The 19,291-nt window shown below is 55.7% G+C and overlaps 1 protein-coding gene across 7 annotated transcripts in view; it reads right to left on the reverse strand.

Annotated features, from left to right (window-relative positions):
• The window catches only part of Tns1 (tensin 1), a 179,403-nt gene that overhangs the window by 58,992 nt on the left and 101,120 nt on the right, over positions 1-19,291 (reverse strand). For all 7 annotated transcript variants that reach the window (XM_077803528.1, XM_077803525.1, XM_077803527.1 and 4 more), the window contains 7 exons: positions 19,041-19,124; positions 15,432-15,544; positions 14,983-15,043; positions 14,768-14,843; positions 14,085-14,214; positions 12,227-12,292; positions 11,010-11,126 (listed from right to left, as the gene is read on the reverse strand). In XM_077803528.1, coding sequence (XP_077659654.1) covers positions 11,010-11,126; positions 12,227-12,292; positions 14,085-14,214; positions 14,768-14,843; positions 14,983-15,043; positions 15,432-15,544; positions 19,041-19,124 — 647 coding nt within the window. The remainder of the gene's footprint in view (positions 1-11,009; positions 11,127-12,226; positions 12,293-14,084; positions 14,215-14,767; positions 14,844-14,982; positions 15,044-15,431; positions 15,545-19,040; positions 19,125-19,291) is intronic.

The following is a 19,291-nucleotide window of genomic DNA, read 5'->3' on the forward strand; positions in this document are numbered from 1 at the left end:
TATGGGGAGCAGGGGACAGATTTACCCCTAGTCCCTAACCAAATAACTGGCTGGGAATGTCAGCTAACACAACCCTGATGGAGACCAAATTGCAACTTTTATCAAAATTGCATATGTGTGTATACATTCTTCCACCTCACGATTCCATTTCTAGAAAGCTGTCCTAAAGGACTTGCACATAAAACTGGTGTATGCACAAGGTCATTCACAATAGCATTTCCCCCAAAAAATCTGGAAATAACCTAAGTGTCCACGGTATTCATATATAGTCTAAAAATTGCTTGTGATTAAAACCCAGTATATATGTGCAGTGGAATATTATATAGTTGGAAAAGACGAGAAGACTGTGTGCTATTATAGAAAGACCTTCTCAACAGGCCATTAATGGGAAAGCGCAAGTAAAAGCCAGATCCTTGCAATGGCTACCAGACCTAAAGGATCTGGTCCCCGTTACCTGTGACCTTGTCTCCCATGACGACCTCCATTGCCAGCCACACTGGTCCCCTTGCTGCTTCCCAAACATCTCCTGCGGGCCAGCAGGTCCCCGGGACCTGGGCACAGGTTCCCTTTGCCTGGAACGTTCTTCCCCACGTATGGGCTCGGTTGACTCTCACCTCTCCCAGGCTTTGCTCAGATGACCTCTTCTCGGTGAGGCTGATCTTGCTTTATTAAAATTTCAGCTCACCGTCCCGATCCCCCGTTCCCAGCCACCCCTCATTCTGCTCTGTTTCTCCCCAGAGGATTTATCACCCACTGACGCGCCTTGCCATTTGTTTATGATGTTTTTGACTTTTGTGGTCTGTCTTCCTCCATTAAGACAGAAGTCCCACAGGGCGGGCACCTTCATTTCACTCACCATCATGTCCTCAGCATCTGGGATAGTGAGCAGCAGACACAGAGTGGACACTCAATCAACGCCCACTGAGTGAACGAGCGGTCACTGAGGACAGCCCGGGACCAAAGAACACAGACGTCTGAGGTTCTTTTTTTATTCTCTTTCTCTTCAACAGAGTGGTTCGAGGTTATGCCTCCATCACGACTTTCTCTCCTGCATTCTCATATGTGCTCTCAAACAGAGGCGTCCAGGACCCACCGTCTGGCCATCAGGAATGACCAGCGCCAGGGAGGCGGGAGCCGAGGGCCTGAGTACACCTGAGAATGGAGCTGGCGATTGGATAGTGCCAGAGGCCCCGGGGCAGGAGAAAAGGCAACCTGACGGGCACCCTCGGAAGTGTTTCATGAAGCTTCGCCCAAGGACAGGCAGTGGTCCCTAAAAAAGCCATGCTGGACTGTGACTTCCCACACCGTGGGCGCTGCAGGAAGTGCCCACTATGGCCTCATTTAATTCCCAGCCCTGTAAGACGGCCGTCCTTCCCACTGGCAGGTGAGAACACTGAGGTTCAGAGAGGCTCACCGACTGGCCCAAGGTGGACAGAAGGCCAGAGGCAGAGCTGGGACTTGGCCCCAGACAGCCTGGGTCCTGAGCCCAGGATTTCAGAGGTGACAGTACCTCCCAGGGACCGGCCTGCCCAAGGACCCATGGTCTCCACAGAGACATGCATTTCATTGCTTCTCAGGCTGCTCTAAGGCACCGTCCCCCTTCATTTTAGGGGCCGCCTGAGGCTGAAGCTTTGTGAGCTCCGTGACTTTGGCAGGATTTTAGAACATCCTCTGCCAGGGAGAGGGGCACAGAGAAGAAAGCGAGATTTCCAGGGGATGAATCATCCGCGAACAGCGGGGGAAGCAGAGGGAGGGACCCACACAAGAAGGAAGGACTGATCATCTGCCAGAGCCCAGATCCCCGAAACCATTTCCCATAAACCGCCTCAGGACTGTCAATCAGGCGTCAAGCAGGCTCTGGAACCTGCTTGGGACCAGGATGGAGGGGCTGCGCTGGACCACCCCCAGAGGTCCCAGAGCGCAGGAGAAGGAGCAGACAGAGGAGGCTGGCTCTGGGCAGGAGGCTGGTGGAGAGACAGGCTCAGCCAGGCTAGGCCAGTAAGTGACAGGAATGAACTTCTCCCAGGAGCACACGAGCCACAGAGAGTACCTGCAGACCAGCAAGTCCCCTGCCAGGGAGGAAGAGGGCCAGGGCATGCCAAGACAAGGAGCGCACCAGACCTGACCAGGTCCAGCACGGAACACTCCAGAATCATCCAGAAATAGAATCCCCCCCCACCCGGGGGCTGGATTCTGATGTGGGCTGAACTATCAGAGGCTGGCAGACTGGGGGCCCAAAGGCCGACCCTGGGAGCCACACACCCCACCAGAGCAGGGGATGCATCAAGCTGGCCCTGCCTGGACAGAACCGGAGCGCCCAGTGGTGTCTCATGGGCCCCAGCTCTGGGCCCCGGCTGGAAAAGTGACTGACTGCGCATCTGTCAGACGGCCAGCCAGGGGGGCCAGGAAATGAGGCTCTGCGGCCTGGTCCACGGCAGTTTTGTGTGCTCTCTTTTCTCTCCTGGAAAAGGCTTCTCTGAACACAGAACTCAGGTGGAGGAAGTGCCGGGAGGGACCACAGCCCAGGGCCTGGCCAGGTCCCAGGCTGCCCACTCAGCCCCTGGGGGAAAAGGAGACCAGGAACCGGCCCCACCTGGACCACACACTGCCTCTGTCCTCACTCCCCGGCCTCTGCTCACCCTTACCTGCGTGTTGCCCGTGTTCCACTAAAATCCTGCCCGTCCCCACAATGGCCAGAGCAACTGTAAGGAGAGCCAGTCTGACCTGATTGCCTGCTTTCCCTCGGATCCCCAGACTTCGAGCAGTGTCCTTATGTCACTTGCAAATGTGAGAACAATTCTGTCTTCAGTCCCATCTCTCCTACCAGGGCCCATTCACAACCTGCCCCTCTCCAAAGCCATTTCCTCCAAACACCAGGACCCCTGGAAGCCATGGCCCTTGACCAGGACCCTTCCCCACTGGGCTGGCGCATTTCTTTGATACCCCACCACCACCCTCTTCCCGTCGTGTCTCCAGAAGACACCCAAACATGACTTTCCAGATCCCAGGACTTGCATGGTGCCCACGGTTTGTAGTAGGTGATCAGTTAAGTCCTGGGGGAGAGGAGAGAGAAGGGGAGGGAGGGGAGGGGAAGGAATGAAGTAGGGCAGCAGCTTTAGTTGGGTAAGAAAAGTATTTGGTTAATGGAGCTTAAATGTCTTTCCTTGGAGATGGTTAGAGTTGTGATTGGTCCCCATCTGTCCAGTTCCTTGGGTGGACTTGTCCACAGCTCTGGCAGGAGCGGAAGAAGGGAGGGTGGCTGAGGGGGAAGAGCCCACGATGCCCGCTCTCCCGCCTCCAACTGGGTCTCTGAGCAACCAGAGGGCAGCGTGTGCCAACCCCGCTGCCGGCTGAGCGCTCTGGATCTGCTGCAGTGGCGGCGGCCTCCCACCCCAACCCGATGGCAGAGATTATGGAGGACCAAAGGCACATTCACTGGGGAGGAGATGGGCTTACGGCTCCACCCTGAGACTGCACCCCCGCCTGCCTGCTGCCGCGCAGGGCCAGCAGAGGGTCCCAGGGCATCGGGACAAACCCGACCCAGCCCTGAGCAGCTGAGCAGGTGGCCAGCAGATGCTGGGTCGGTGGTATCGTCTTTACCCACAAGGTCAGGCTGACCTTGCGTCTGAATTAGTCCACTGATTGTTCCACTAAATCAGGAGAGGTGTTCCCTCTTAGGGGAGGAGAAGGCACCCAGAATCCTCCTCTTCCGCCATGCAAATGTCCCACACTGAGACCCACCCCCTTGCACCCCAATGTCTCTCTGCCCAATGGGGCCGTGAAGACAAGCAAGCCAGGCTCCCTGCCAAAGTCGATCCCATTCTCACAGTTGGGAAGTACTCAAACCTCTCCTGCTGCAACCCAAGCCCTTTGTCCTCTATAATCTGATAGATCACGGGCAGAAGCTTTCAGTAGCAGCTCTGAATTTCTCCCTCCCTGCCCTTCCCCCCACGCACCTTGAAGTCACAGACCCGAAAGGCTGGCCTTCCCAGGGTGCCCAACAAAAAACCAGCTTGATGCCAAATCCTAGGTTCTCAGCTCCACACTAGGAACTCCCTCAGTAAAGCCCTCTGCTCCATGACAAGTGGCAGGTGGATCACTGGAGTCTTTGCACCCTTTCCCTGAACTCTCTGGGCCCACCTGCAGCCCCGCACTCTTGCTGGTTTCTCCCACATCTTACTCAAAAGTTCAGAAGGCAAGAAGGTCAGACCCTGAGGAATCACCTCCAAGACACACCTCCCATGGTGCACATCTCCACGGCCTCTCCCAGAGTAGACACGGGGACTGTCCTCCCCTCTGCCTGAGTGCTGTCCTCTGGAGCCCAGGGCCCGCCCACCGTGGCCTCGCATCATCCTGCCTGGGCCCTGGGGGCGCAGGGGGCAGGACCACATGGGAGCTTGATCAGCTGCAAGCAGGACTCGGGGGCTTTTCCGCTGCCCTGTCTGCGGGTGTTGGAAAGAGCTCCCTGTCTGTGTGGCAGGCAGGCTCTCCAAGCCGCTCAGGCACTAGCCCTAAGGCTGGAAAGAGATCGGCCCCAAAGGCCTAAAGCAATTCAGCCTCTAGATGAAGAATCCTTTAGCTCCGGATCCTGAAAATGATGGGTCACAGTGCAGATCGCTGAGTCTGGCACCAGAGTCCCCCCACCCCCTATGTAGGAACCCTGGCTTCCCGTTTCTGTTAATATGGAAGTGTCTGGGTCCCCGGGGTGAAAGAGAATCCAAGGCAAGGAATGCCCAGTTTCAACAGTAAGGTAGGAGGCCACCCTGCGGACCACAGAAAGAGAAGACGGACATCAAGAAAAGAAGACCACCCATGGAATGGGGGGAAAGACCTATTAAACAAACACAGATCCAATAAGGAGTTTGTTGCCAGAATATATAAAGAACACATAACTCAATAATGAAGACAACCAAAGTTTTTTAAATGGACACTTTTCTAAAGAAGATATATAATGACCTCTCATGCATGAAAAAAATGTTCCGCCTCATTAATAATTAGGAAAACGAGGTTCAAGCCCACAATCAGATACCACTTCACACCCACTAGACTGAAAATAATAAGGGTTAGAGGAGGGAGAGAAACAGGAACCCGGATCCGTTGCTGATAGGAATGGACACTGGGCAGCCATTTGGGCTCTTGGAAAAGAGCCCAGCAGGTCCTCAAATAATTAAACATAGTAAATGAAGGACCCTAGCAATGTACCCAAGAGAATTGGAAATGTAAGTACCCACAAAGCCTTGCACCTAGATGTCCATAGCAGTATTCTTCTAATAGATGAAAAATGGAAACAATCCAAATGTTCATCAATTGATATTAATGTACAGATAAAATCTATCACAATGGAATATTATTCATCAATAAAAAACAAATGAAGCACTGATACACAGTTTAATACGTATAGACTCTGAAAACATCAGGCAAAGTCAAAGAAGGCAGACACAAAGGTCCAGGTATCGTCCTCTTTCCATGGTGGCACTAATGAAGGAACATCTCTGCAATGAAGCCATCCTCAGCCAGAGGAACTATGATGAACACAAGCAGAGATCCCTGCCTCCCACCCTGGACAGGTAGCATGGACAAGAAGTAATGCTTATGTTAAGTAGGGCCACTGCAAATGGGGGCTGTTTGTTACTGCAGCATCACTGAGCCTCTCCTGACCAAGTTATTTGCTTTGCACTCAAGCTCATGAGTTGGTCAGAGAGGGAAGCTCAGTTGGCTCATCTCAGTTCCTTATGATCCATGAAAGGAAACACTGGTTGAGCTCAAAGAAATGGTAAGCCACGTTGTCTACTCCAACTCTCTCCTTTTATCAGGAATAAAGAATATCCAAAGAAAGTAGTCCCCATGGACACCCAGAACTCAAATCTCCTGCCTGGTAGGCCGATGTCCGTCCATGTCTGTCTCTACCACTCCATGCACACTTCAGTTTCTCTCTCCTCACTCTCTGCCTCTGTGCTCTATCCCTTTCTCTTCCTCTTGCTTAAAAAAACAAAACAAAACAAAAGACTGGAGTCCTTGGACAAGCCCATCTCAGAGGAAGTCATCACACCAGGGGTTCCAGGCCCCAGGAAAGACACCCCCCCCAAGGCTCAGAAGACCTGGAGGAGGGGCAGAAATGGTCCCTCACAGGCCCCCTTACCACCAGCCCCTGCTCTTCTGGGACTGCCCATGGGACCAAGGAAGGGTTGGTGGGCAGGTAGTGGCAAAGCCCAGGGGGGATGGATACTAGCCACCCCAGCCAGGCCCAGGGACTTGCTCCCTCCCTCCCGCCTGTCCTGAGCGGCCATCTCTCCACCCCTCACTACCCAGCCCCAGCCCCTAGTCCCCTCCTTAACAACGGCTCAGTGCCCAAGTAGGCCAGGGAATGGGGGCAGTGGGTGGGCAGCCAGGAAAGGGCCCGGCCAGGCTCTGGGTTTCTCGAGGCAGCGGGCAGCCTACCCTGTGCTTAGACCTTGTTTCCGAGAAGGCTAGCCCTGGACGCTCGGAGGAATTTGGAAACTGCTCTGTGCAGCATAGGCAAAAAATGCCACCCCACTCCCACCCATGGGGCACTGGGACCCGGGCATGGGGCTTCAGAACTCAGGCCAAGGAACTAATGGGGCTTCTGGAAGCTGCAAACGGTGGTGTCAGCCAGGGCGCTGAGCTGGCAGGCTCCAGACCAAATTGGAGAGAGGCAGAGGCAGCCATAAGGAGGAGGTCGGTGGGGGCCGGTCTCTCCCCAGACCCACCCTAGACCCTCACCTCCTCCCCCTCAGGACCAGAGGCCCTGGGCATCCAGCTGCCTGGGACCCAGGAAACTGAACTGTCCCCCTCAGATTCATACGCCGTCCTAACTCCAGGACCTCAGAAGTTTGCTTCATTTGGAGGTTGGATCTTAAAAGAGGTGATTAAGGTGAAATGGGGTCACTAAAATAGGCCACTCCAATCTGGCCATTGTCCTTAGAAGAGGAGATTAGGACACAGACCCGTAGTGGGGAGACTGTGCGAAGACACGGGGAGGAGACATCTACAAGCCACTCACACCTGATCTTCCCGCTTCCAGAAAAGTGAGGAATCTGTTCTGTTTTTCAAGCCCTCAGACTGCGGCGCACTGTTCCGGGGCCAGAGCAGATGAGACAGCCCATCGAATCCCCAGACAGCTCTGCTAGAAGAGAGGGGTCTCCCAAGATGGCAGGCACTCCTCTGCCCCCTAGAGCCATGGGTCTAGTCAGAGATCCTAGACATTGAACTTCCACCTCCTTCTTTCTATGTAGTGCTGGGATTGAACCCAGGGCAGCATGCTAGGCAGTCACTCTACCACGGAGCCACCACCCCGGCTTCCTTCCTTCCTTCCTTCCTTTAGGCACGGTCTCACTACCTGGTCTCAAGCTCCTAAGCTCAAGTGATCCTCCTGCCTCAGCCTCCAGAGAAGCTGCCACTACAGACAGGTACCACCAAGCCCCGCCCACCTCGTCCTTCAACTGCCCTTCATAAGCATCCATGGCCACTGCAGCCGCAGGTCACTACCCAGAGGCCCAACTGTCCCTCTTCTCTGTGGTTCTACTTCCTGGGCCTGTCCTGGGTGGTGGTGAGCTGCACTACATCCTGGAGGATCCCCCCTCAGTTGTGGGGTGGGAGCTGAGCTTTGCGGGAGGAAGGGATTTGGAGTCAAACTCTCCCAGATCCAAGCATCATACCTCTTACGTCACGGCCCTGCAGGTTTGCTGACCTTGAGGTCTTGATGGGGACCATGGAGCTGGTACAGCCTGAGCCGAGCTAATGCCACGGTGGTTCCTTCATGGGAAGGAACCTCGCTGTGGCAGGAGGGTGTCAGACGGGCGTCATGTCCCACCTCAGCCACCCCAGCCTGGGAGGTCAGGCTCCTGAGAATCAGGGGACTGACATGGATTTTCTTCCTTCATTTTGCCATCAAGACTGATCAGGGAGGTACTGAGGCAGTGAAAGGGGGGCTTTGAGTGTCACCATGCCCCAGGGCCTGAGTCGAACTTGGAGCCCGGGAAGAGGGTTCAACAGAGCAGTTCCTGAAACGTGGTCAAGTCAGGGTCACCAGGAGCTCTGAGCAGAGTGCAGCAGAGAGAGGGGCCAAGTGCGGACACAGGTCACTCAAGAGGACAAAGGCCAAAGAGGATTGATGCCCCGCCTCCTGCTCTGAGTCACAGTGAGTTCTGGAGGAACTGGCTGGCCTCTCCTGTCCCCTCCTCTCCTGTCCCCCTCCTCCAGCACACATGAAACAGACAGGGGAGGTGGCCACTTCCAGCAATGGCCCCATCTCACGTTGGACAACCACCCTCCACCTACCTGGGGGGGCTGGCCCCTCCCAGGGCACTCCTGAGCACCCCGCAGGTACCGGGAGGGGAGACCCAGTCTGCCTTGAGGGAGCCTGTGGTCTCTGGGGTGCTACACACCATGGCCCCCCACTTGGTCTAACCCCTCCTGCCTCCTGAGAGGACCAAGATATCAGCAAGAGCGAGATGCCCAGAACAGGCCCCCAGGGAGGTCAGCCACCCTGGACGGCACCGTGGTCAGCACTGTGGTCGGCTGCATGCCCAGAGCTGCCCTCGACTTGCCTGGCAACCTTGAGCTGCTTACTGAACCCATCTGTGCCCCAGTTTCCCCATCAGGGCAGATAGCACCACCCATCTCACGGGGACGGCAACCACCGAGTTCTTGGCACCAAGACTGGAGCGTGGTAAATCCAGTCCCCCCCCCCTTAGCCATGCGGGTCTGCAGACCTCTGAGGAACAGGCCTGTGTCAGGCACTCTGTGGAAACACCACAGTCACTCCCCACAGCCACTCCAACACACTTGTTGAGTAATTCCCATTTTACAGATGAGCAAACCGAGGCCCCAGGGGCCCGCATGTTGTCAAGGACTTGAAGTCAAGCAGTTTGGCTCCAGGCACTGCATTCTCAGCATCTGTACTAAACCGCCTCTCATGAACGTCACTGCGATAATCCCGCAGAGTGAATAATATTGATCCAACTGTGTAGACATGGAAACTAAGGAAACAGAAAGGCTAAATGCTTTGAGCAAGAGAGTGCGCTATGAAGGGGGAGTGGGGATCTGCCCCCAGCGGTTGGCTCTGGAGCCCGCGTGCTCACCCCACGCACAGGGCACCTCCCGTCAGCCTGCCCAGCCGGCCCAGGACCTCCACAGGGAACAGCCACAACCCCTCCAGCATCTCCTGAGCACCCGAGTCACGCCTTCTAGACCCCCCCACCCCAGCTGTGAGGGGTCGCCCACCACCAGGGAGAGACACAGGCCTCCAGCGTCCCTCTCTCCTTTTACCTCTAGGAAGCACAATGGAGTCTTCCAGAAATGCCACCAACCAGGAGCAAGACTGGGATCTGTCACTTGTCCTGCCCAAGGACTGGCTCCGTTGGCACTCTGGGGCAGCCAGCAGCAGAGAGCACACAGTAGGAGCAGAGAGTGGCTCTCCCTGGTGACTGTCCCAGCCCTCAGCAGGCCAGGCCAGGGAGGAGGGCAGAAGAGCCCTGAGCAGCGCCCCCTGCAGGCAGAGCACCAGCTTCTCAGCCTCCAGACAGGAGCCCCTCTGTCCTGGTAGGACAGCTGGCCTTTAACATCGTCCCAAAGGTCCCGTGACTCTGTCCCCCTACCTGGGGGAGCAGATCAGAGGGAAGAGGAGGCAGGGCCAGGGGCAGGAGAGCAGTCAGGGCCTCCATGCTGTGCCCAGCCTCCTCTGGTTTGTCCGTCTGCTCTCCTTCCCTCCCTCAGCCTCGTCCTCCCAGTGCCTTTAATTGTTTTACCTTTTATTTGCCTGGCACTTCTTGGTTCACTAGATGTTTTTACATTTATCATCGCATTGAATCTGCATCAGGCAGAGGCGGGAAGCATTAAAAATTCCTTCAAATTGCCAAGTGTTCTTGTTAAAAATGCAAACATCCCCAGGACGACGAACAGGGAGGCTGGCGGCCCTCCGTCCCTCTGCTTCCTCCCTGGCCACTTGGCACAGGGTGGTGGGGTGCAGGGAAGAGCAGAGCTGGGGGTGGGAAACAGCCCAGTGGGCAGGGAGGGTGTGGGTGGGTGTCTCTGGCTGAGGACGCTGGGCCCTGGGGGACCAGACTGGGAAGGGGCAGGGAGCTCAGGTAGGTAGTGAGGACAAGCCACAAACCTGCAGTGCCGCACCTGAGCACCCACCTCCCGGAACCCTGAATCTCGTCCATCCACTCCCCGTCCTGCCTCCGTGATGCCAGGGGCTCATTCTGATCCCTCTCCCAGAAGGCTTCAGAGAAGAGCCATCAGGGCAGGAGACAAGGCGACAGAGCAAGGAGGGCAGAGAGAACCCTCGGGCCTGGCACTCCCTCACCCCGCACAGCCACGCGGCCCAGGGTCCCAGCTGGCTTCCGTGGGGGGCAGGGTCCAAGTAGTCGATGCTGGTTCGTGGGGATAAATCAGAAGGTCCTGCCTTCCGAGTCTCAGTTCCCCCACTAGCCAGACGATCCCCCCAGCTCCAACATTCTGGGGTCCTTTCACCAAGTCAGGAGAACAAGCCTGGGACCAAACCCCAAGCAGGATGTCCCAAGAGTCCCTGGGCTCCACCCCCTGATGCACATTCAAATGAGCCACATAAACAGCTAGAATTCCCAGTTAACTCTCCGGAGCTGACCCTGCTGCAGGGGCCATGTGACTTAATGTCAGGTTTTGCAGTCAGACCATGCATCCATTTCAGTTCTGTAGATTCCTTTCCACACCCCAGAGCTGGTGGGTTGGTTTCCAGCTCTCCAACATTTTCATTGGCCCTGGATGAAAGCTCTCTGGCCCTAAGTGTCTGCATTCCCCGCGCACTGACCCCAGGGAACACTGGCAGCCGGCAGCAGAGGGTTTAAAAGAAATGCCACAAGTGCCCTGTTTGCAGCACGGAGGTATCGCAAGCTTCACATAAGGCCACCTCCTCCAAGGAGACCTCCCAGACCTCTCCCAGAAAGCCAAGGCCACGAGAGCCAGGGCTGGGCAACTTAGACAGGGCTAGCACACGGGTCCCCACCTACCCTCCATGCCATCTTCCCGATGTCCACTGATGTTGTCGTAGGAATCCCAGCGGATGAGGGGGTCGGAGGTGTTGTAATCCACAGACACACTCGGCCCGTTCTCCAGGTGCTCCATGCCTGAGCAGGATGGGAAAGGTGGGGGCGGGCAGGGGACAGTAGGGACAGGGAAAGAGATCAGCAGCTGGAAAAACAGAAAGCCAACAGCTCCCCCCAGGCTGCTCCTAAGGGACTTCTCATGTTCCGGAGCGTGGCGGGCGGGCGGGAGCAGTGGCCTCAGTTAGGTGGAGGAGCCAGGAGTCTGACTGCGTGCATTCTTGAAAAGGCTCATTCCAGGTCAGGGGGTAAGTCAGGACAGGGCACTAAGGAATGCAGACCCCAGGAGAGAGCCGCGGACAGCCCTGCCAGGTATCTGCCTCTTCCTCGTGTGGGGCCCTGGGACCCGGCCTAGAGAGCAGCGAATCTGCCCTGGAGTTGGGAAAGGGGCTATGGGACAATTCCTGGGTTGCCTGGGGTCAGTGATGGCAGGGAGGCCACAGGCTTGACACTGGAGGACACAAGCCTCTACAAGGTCATGCACCTGCCCCCACTTAACACGCTCTCCACTCCCGACAGACACTTGCAGGGAGAGGCCAAGTTTCTTCCCCATCCTTCGAGAGACAGCTCAGAGACAGCACAGCTGCAAGACTGCCCTTCAGGGCAAGTCACCTCCGGGCCCAGCAGTTCTTGAGTCTGGAGTCCCTCAGCCTGTAACCTAACTGCATTGCCTCCCATCCTGTTCTCAATTAAGAAGAATAACAACTGGGCTCCATATTTAGAGTCCAGAGGCTTAAAGGCTATTATTAAATGGGCTTCAGGTTGAATCACCTCAGTTCACATAAATATCATCCATCCAGCACCTTGGAGTGTCCCCCTTGGCTATTCCCTCCATCCAGTTTCTGAATATAACCAAATGGTGACCTAACAGGACCAGAACAGTTTATCCAACTGAGCGCCTCTCTGTCTGCTTTTTTAAATTTTTGTTATCCAGACAGTAAGTCACTGGTTCATGTTTAGCTAGGGGTCCACTCTGATATTAAGATCCTTTACTGCTGGCCTGCTCTCAATCACAGGTAACTTGGTCATTGTAAAGCAGCCCAGTGGGAGGATGGTGGGAGCAGGACAGGGGCATGGAGCATGGAGGGAAGGGCTGCAAGAATGAACTCTAATTTGATGTATACCTTGAATTTTCTCTGGCCCGTAAGAAAACACAAACTCTACTTTGCCATATTCTGGAAATCGGTCATCTAAAAAAAAAAAAGAAGGGAAAAAAATGGGCAATGAATCCCCAAAAAGGGCTCCATAAATATTAACCAGAAAAACTCATTTCTTCTAGAAAAAAAAATTCATACACATACACATGGTTAATAATAAAATAGCATTTAATATGTATCTAAACTCAAATTACACATGAACACCAAAATCCCATGTCCTGCCCACCAGAGCCCCAGTCCTACCTGCCTAAGGTACCACTTCTAGCCATTTCTATTTCTGGTTCTACAAGCAAGCTACCTTTATGATTCTAAATACCACCCATTATTTCATGCCAATATGTATTTTAAATCGTCTCATTGATTCACCACTAAGAAGCTGAATGATTTGGCTCCTATACCCCACCTCCTTTCTTCTCAGATCTGGTTAGCTTATCATTTGTTTATCCCATCAATTACCTTTGAAGCTGTATATATTATAGTTCAGCCTCTACTTCTTGATCTGGGAACCTCCTTTGCTCTGCTTCTCCCCAACCTCATATTTATTTTATCAGCAGTATCTTTATTTTTCCTCCTCAAGACTGATGGCGGTGACTGTCTGCTCTGTAATTATTAGAGCACCATCTGTTTTTGCCCTCCAGGCTCAGATACAAGGAGAGCTCATCTCAGAGCCATCCCTGCCCTGAATGAGCAGACTTTACTGAGGGGACCTGCCCCTTCTGGGCGGCCCAGTCTCCCTCTGCTCTCTGCCTGAGCACAGTCTGGATGCTGATCACTGTCTACTGCTTGCAGGAAGAGGACATAGCAAGGCGACATCTGCTCTGTGGGACCCCACCAGGCCAGCGCCTGTGTCCAGTCCTGCAGGCCTCACTTCATAGGGTCAGGTTTGCATGTCTCTCTCCCAGGAGACTGTGAGCTCCCAGAGGCCTGACTTCTCTTTGAATCCCTAGCGTCTAGCACACACCTGTCATTTAGACTTTGTGGGCGGGCAGGTGGGTGGGGATGGGTGGACAGGTGGATGGATGGGTAGATGGATGGGTGGATGAATGGGTAGGCAGGTAGGTGGTTAGAGAGATGGATGGATAGATGAATAGGTGAGTGGGTGCGTGGATGGATGGATAGATAGATGGATGGATAGGTGGATGGATGAGTGGGCAAGTGGTGGGTAGATGAATGGATAGGTGGATGGGTATATGAACAGTTGGATAAATGAATGTGCTGGTGGCTGGAGGGAGGGAGGAGGGATGGGTGGTGTATCTATAAGCCCAGGACTGAGCGTGATATAGATGGGACCTCAGATGCACAGAAGAAAGCAGCAAAAGACGCCAAACCTTCCCTGCCCACTCCTCCTGCCTCCTGCTGCCACAGCCCTTCCACTACGGCTCCTCTGCCGCGGGGGGGTAACGGTCCCTTCTAGAGCTGCCTCCCCTAGACTTTTAGCTCCACCAACAGAGAGCATGTGGTGTTTGACTCTGATTCCCCAGCACTTAGTACTGAGCCTGGTACAAAACAGATGCCCAGCCAAGGTTGAAAAAATGTCTGCCAATAAGACCAATCAGGAGGACCAGGCAAAGAAGACACGGGCCAAGTCCTCGGAGAGGATGAGATACAAAACAGGCCAGGGACTGAGGAGGGACCTCCTCCACTGGAGTCCTCGCCACTTGCCTTGGTTGGCTCCTAATTCTCTCTCAATGCCCTCCCGCTGTCACCAAGAAGATCCTGGCAGACCATGTGGCTCAAAAATGGTGGCCCCCATGCCCACCACATCTCCTGAACCTGAGCTCTCCTCCCTGCCACGAGCCCCGCCCAGCCCCACCCTGGGGCCCACCTTTGAAGGCCTCATCGAGATCCTCCTTCCCAAAGACAACCCCCAGGTCATGGATGGCACAGGTGTGGAACTGCACACGGAAGATAACATCTCGGGCGGGGCTCCGGAACTTCTTATGGTAGCACTTCAGCTGGTGGGGGGGGGGGAGACAGAGGTGGGAGGTGGGGTCTCAGGGAGCCTCCTGGTCTGCTCCACAGACGGAGCCCACAGGGTCCCCGCAAACCCAGGAAAGAGCAGTCACCAACACCAAACAGGAACTTAGAACTCTCTGGGGAAGATTCTAGAACACCTGAGAGACTTGGAGGAACAAAAAGTGTCCTGCCAAGAAGTTCCCACAGACAGATTGGAATCCAAAAGGGAAAAGCAGGTTTGGAGTGCAGCAGAGAGGGCTGAAGTTAGAATGGAGGGGGGTCCTTGTCACCAGGGGGGAGCTAGGTGGTCAGCTCACACCGACTGGGTTTCCCTGGAGATGTCCCAGAACAAAAGGTCAGCCCAGGGAAGGGACGCCTACACCAGGGCAGGGAAGGGACCAGGCCAGGGCTGTCTGAGACCGGAAGGTCTTGAAGGAACCCTGGGAGCCTTGTTCCAAGTCCTGAGCCCACCGGGAGTGGCTGTCCTGACCCTAGGGTAGGAAGGAGCCGGAAAGGGAAAAGGGTGGGCTTGAGACGGAGGGCGGCACTCACCAAGATGTCTCCCTTCAGGAGCAGTCCTGGCTCAATGGTGATGCAGATGCTCGTCTGGCTGTCCCCCGGGATGTTGCTAAGGCACAGAGGGTGGCAGAGGAAGAGAGTGCCGCTGCTCTCCCTCTGCCCCTCTGCCCAGGCCTGCCGGGGGCCTCCCTGACTGCCTCCCTCCCACCTTCCCGGTGCCCGGCCTTGGCCTCCCGTAGAATACTTACTAGATGCCAGACGTGTACACAGGTTGCATGGCCTGGTAGATGCGGAGAAAAGGCCGACACCCTGTCAGAGGAGGTGGTGTGAGGAACAGCAGGAGGAGGAGAGAACAAAGCAAGAAAGGAAGGAAGACAGGAAGGGGGTATGAGGACAGAGAAAAACAGCAAGCAGAAAGGGGAAGAAATACTAACTTTTATTCAGAAGGCATTTTAAGTGGACAAGACATTGCCACCGCCAACATCGTCTGCCAGGAGGGACTGCAAATACCAAGCTCGTTTTGCAGATAAATAGACGGGAGCTCAAACAGATTCAGGAAGTGATGCAGGTGAGGCTCCAGTGGAAGCCTCAGGACTCTGCTGCTGACTGGCTTCCTCCCGCCCCAAGGCTGCCTCTGAAGACCCCAGGCAGGAGGGAGGAGGGGAAGGGAGGCCCCAGGGAGGGCTCGGGCAGGTACCTCCTTTGGATTCAAAGTTGGGGATGCCGTGCATGATCACATGGTGCAGAAACAAGGGCTTGTTGTTCATTTTGATGGAGCCAGAGAGCAGGCCGCTGAAGTAATGCACATACCTGGGGCAGGGAGAGGGACCTGGTTTTCCATCTGCAAGAACGTGGCTTCCACCTCCCTCTTACTCAGCACCCCACAACTCTGACCTCCACCCAGGGCTCCTGGCAGCTGAGGGCTGGGCCCCAGGGCAGGCCTAGCTGGCCGCTCCGAGCCCCACAGGGAAAACAGCAGGTAAAGGACCCGGAGCTGGGTCAGGGCTAACAGCCTACTTGGCGTTCTCCTGCGCCCCCTGGTGGTGAATGTGAGCATCTCTTTCCTGCTTCCCTTGCTGCCCAGGAACCTCCTGGGGACCAAAATTCCTCCCTGACCCCTGACAGTGACAGGCATCTCATCCTTTAGCATCTCCCTCCTGCACAAGGCTGGCTGCACGAGCAGCTCTAACAGCTCACATGGAGCCAAACCAGGCCAATGTGGACCCTGATACCAAGCTTCCCATTAGGCCCCACCATCCACGGGAGTCCAGCAAATAGCAAGACCTTAACCAAGACAGTCTTTCACTTTATGTCACTAAAGTGTATGAGCCCATCAGTTTCTGTCACTTGACTTGATATTTGTGATAACTAACTTGAATGAGTATCCCTCTGTCTAGGGTCAGCATCCCCCAATTTTTAAAATAAAGATCTTGTTGGAAGAATGGAAGAAACTAGCCCACCTCCCCTTCTTCTAAACAGTGAGGGGAAAGCAGGCCCAGAAAGGGTTGTTGGAGACACACAGCAAGAACACACAGCGCTGGGGGTGGGAGGGAGAGGGGGAGCAGCCTGGGCTTCAGTGCGCCGTCTGAACCGGGGGCAGAACTACCATTGATGGGTCAGCACTTCCTCTCTTTCTGACTGGCCAGAGGGTGCCAGGCTGAGTCAGGGAGGCCAACCAAATACATCCTGAAGCTCTGCAGGAGCCAACAGGGCTTTGGGGGGTGGGACAGGAACTGCTTGACCATGACAATGCTCCCCGCCTGTCTCTTGGCTCCTTGGCCCACCTCCAGACCAGTGGGCCTCTGTCCCTGAGGCTGGGTGGGGCCACCTTGGACTACCCAAGCAAGATAATCTGATGGGCAGCACCAGCTCCTATTCAGGCCCCTGCCCAGCCCCCAGTCCCATTCTTCAAACCGGAAACCCAGAATGGCGGTTCCCATCAGATCTGCCAACAGGATGTGTCTGTGTGCTGGGGACAATGAGCAGGGGGGGGGCGTGACAATAAATGGAGGAGCTACAGGCACAGCCCCTCCCTCTGCCCCTCCCGCTCTCCTCTCCTGCAGCTGCTGATTCCCTGCAAGCCGCACCAGCAACATGGCGGGAAAGCGGCAGCAGACGCATGGGCAACCAGCAACTGCACTCCACGTGTGGGCAGATAGAGGCCCGGCCCTCGGCAGATGCAGGGGCAGATAGGAGCTGCCGGGCAGCCACAGATAGTGTGCACACACAGACACGCCCCGCAGCCCCGTGCACGAGCACAGGGGAACACCCGGACAACCCCTTGCTGAGGGGTAACAGCAGTGCCTCTCCATCCCAGACCTCTGCTGCCCCCATCAGAGCTGCTGCTCACCACCTCCAAGCAACAGGACAGCCAGCTTCTCCATTCGTAGCTCTCATCCTTCAAGGTCAAGGGCCATCCCAGGACCAGGACCAGCCGCAGCCATGCATGGCCACCAGGGACCAGGGAGCTGGTCCTTGACCACCAGCGCTCCCCTTTCTGGGAAGGTTCTCACTGACCCACGGCTGCCCGGTCCAGAGGCCCAGCCAGAACTGTCTGCCCAGAAAGACGCCCATCTCTGACTGCTGACCCAGAGGTTGGCCTTCAGCTCTTCTGTGACAACTGGGATGCCTGAGGACACACTTGCTTCTGCTTGGGCTTCCTGCCATCATGGCAGGCGCAGTCCGTGGCAGCCCCTTCAGGCCAGCCACACAAAGTGAGGGTGGTGGGACACATACTGGGGACCCTCTGCAGGAAGAGGCTGGGGAGGCCCAGGCCTTGCACCTAAGGGGCTATGAAAGCAGCCAGGATGCTTTGCGTACCCGGCCTTTGACCTTGCTGCACCTCTGCCTGGATCCTTTCCCCGGGACCTTCACTGGGTGGGTCCCTCTCCCGCTCAGATCCTGCCTCCTGTCACCTCCTCGGGAGGCCTGTCCATTGGAATCTGCCCCCTCGCTCTTCAGCTCTCATGGAAGCTCTGCTTGTTTGTTGTTTCAAAGCCACTTGTCACTGTCCAAAATGACCTTTTGTTTGGGAAATTGGGTGTCATCCCCTAGAAGCTCAGCTCCATGAGTCTTGGCTTGACAAATTAGCACTGTATCCTCAGTGAGTCGGACAGGGCTGACACGTCACAGGCAGGTGGCAGGCCCATGACTCCTGGCCACACAGCCAAGGGGCCTGAGTCCCGTGCTCTAGGCTAACAGTTTGGGCTTGCGTTAACCCACCATCTTGCCTGTAGCCTCCCCAGTGTCCACCTGGCCTTGACATTGCCCATCCCCTCCTATGGACCAGGCATCACTGAACATGCTGTCCACGCAGCAGAATCCCTCGGGTCAGTGGGCAGCACAACCAGAGGTCCCACCTGGTTGTTTCTAGTCCTCCACGTACCGTCCAGCTCTGCCTGGCCTCTCTCCTGGCCATGTCCCCTCCCTGGGCTCAGGCTTCTCATCTGTCAAAGGACGATGCCTAGATCTTCATATGGTAGTTAAGCATTATCTCAGCGTGCGAAATTGCCTCCTCTGAGAGGTCCTCCAAGCTGTCCCCATGAGAACAGCCCCATTCCCCTGCCACCGCCCTGGGTCTCTGCAGTGGTCCATTCTCTTCCCTTTGAGGACTCACTGCTCTATGGCATTGTCCTGTAGGCAGGGTCACACGTTTAAAGTCCATCTCTCTCAACCGACCACCAGCTCACTAAGGGAAGGGACTGTGTCCTGTTCACCGAGATGTCCCAGTGCGTGGGGCTGAAGTGGAGAACCTCGATTTTGCCAAATGAATGAATAAATCCACCCCTACCCTGCGTCTGCCTGGGCTCTGAGGAGACTCCAACATGCCCACGTGGTTCGGGGCCCCCCAAGGAATATTTTAAACTCTCCCAATAGAAGGTGACTCTTGAGTCTCTGTGACCTTCCATGATGGGTGGCAGTGACATCAGCTTCCTGGAGACTCATCCACATGCTGAAGCCATCCGGCCACCAGGACAGCACGTGCCTTCTTAAAGAGGCACCTTCTATCCCCAGACGGATGCCCTCCTGGGACGGTCTGCGCTCTGACCCAGGCCTCAGGAACCAACTGCCAGGCCAACCTGTGGGCACACTCAGCCTGCCCATGGGCTCACCTGCGTCCTCAAGCTCACGCCACTCCAGACTGAGCACGTGTGCTGGACACACCTCTCCCTAAGCAGCCGCTCCACCCCCTGTGAGTACACAAGACTCCCCAGGGGCAGGAAGTGCGCGCACACACACACACACACACACACACACACACACACACATACACACAGGACCTGGGCTGCCAGCCCTGGAGACCCACCTTCTCTGAGATGGCTGCCCAATGGGTATGATCTTATCCTCATAGAACCGCTTCATTGCAAACCGATCCAGAGCTTGGTCAGCACTGTGGGGAGAGACAGTGGTCGGAGAAGCCAACCCCCACGCCCCAGGGCCCCTTCCTTGTCTCCCCACTCCTGCTTCCTAGAGCTGCAGAGCCCACCAGCAGCCCTGGTGCCCAGCAGGAGGAACAGGCTTGCTGGGCTGAGAAGCTTTCAGGAGAAGAGTGCTCCA

This window comes from Urocitellus parryii, chromosome 1, assembly GCF_045843805.1.
Source record: "Urocitellus parryii isolate mUroPar1 chromosome 1, mUroPar1.hap1, whole genome shotgun sequence".
Lineage (NCBI taxonomy): Eukaryota > Metazoa > Chordata > Mammalia > Rodentia > Sciuridae > Urocitellus > Urocitellus parryii.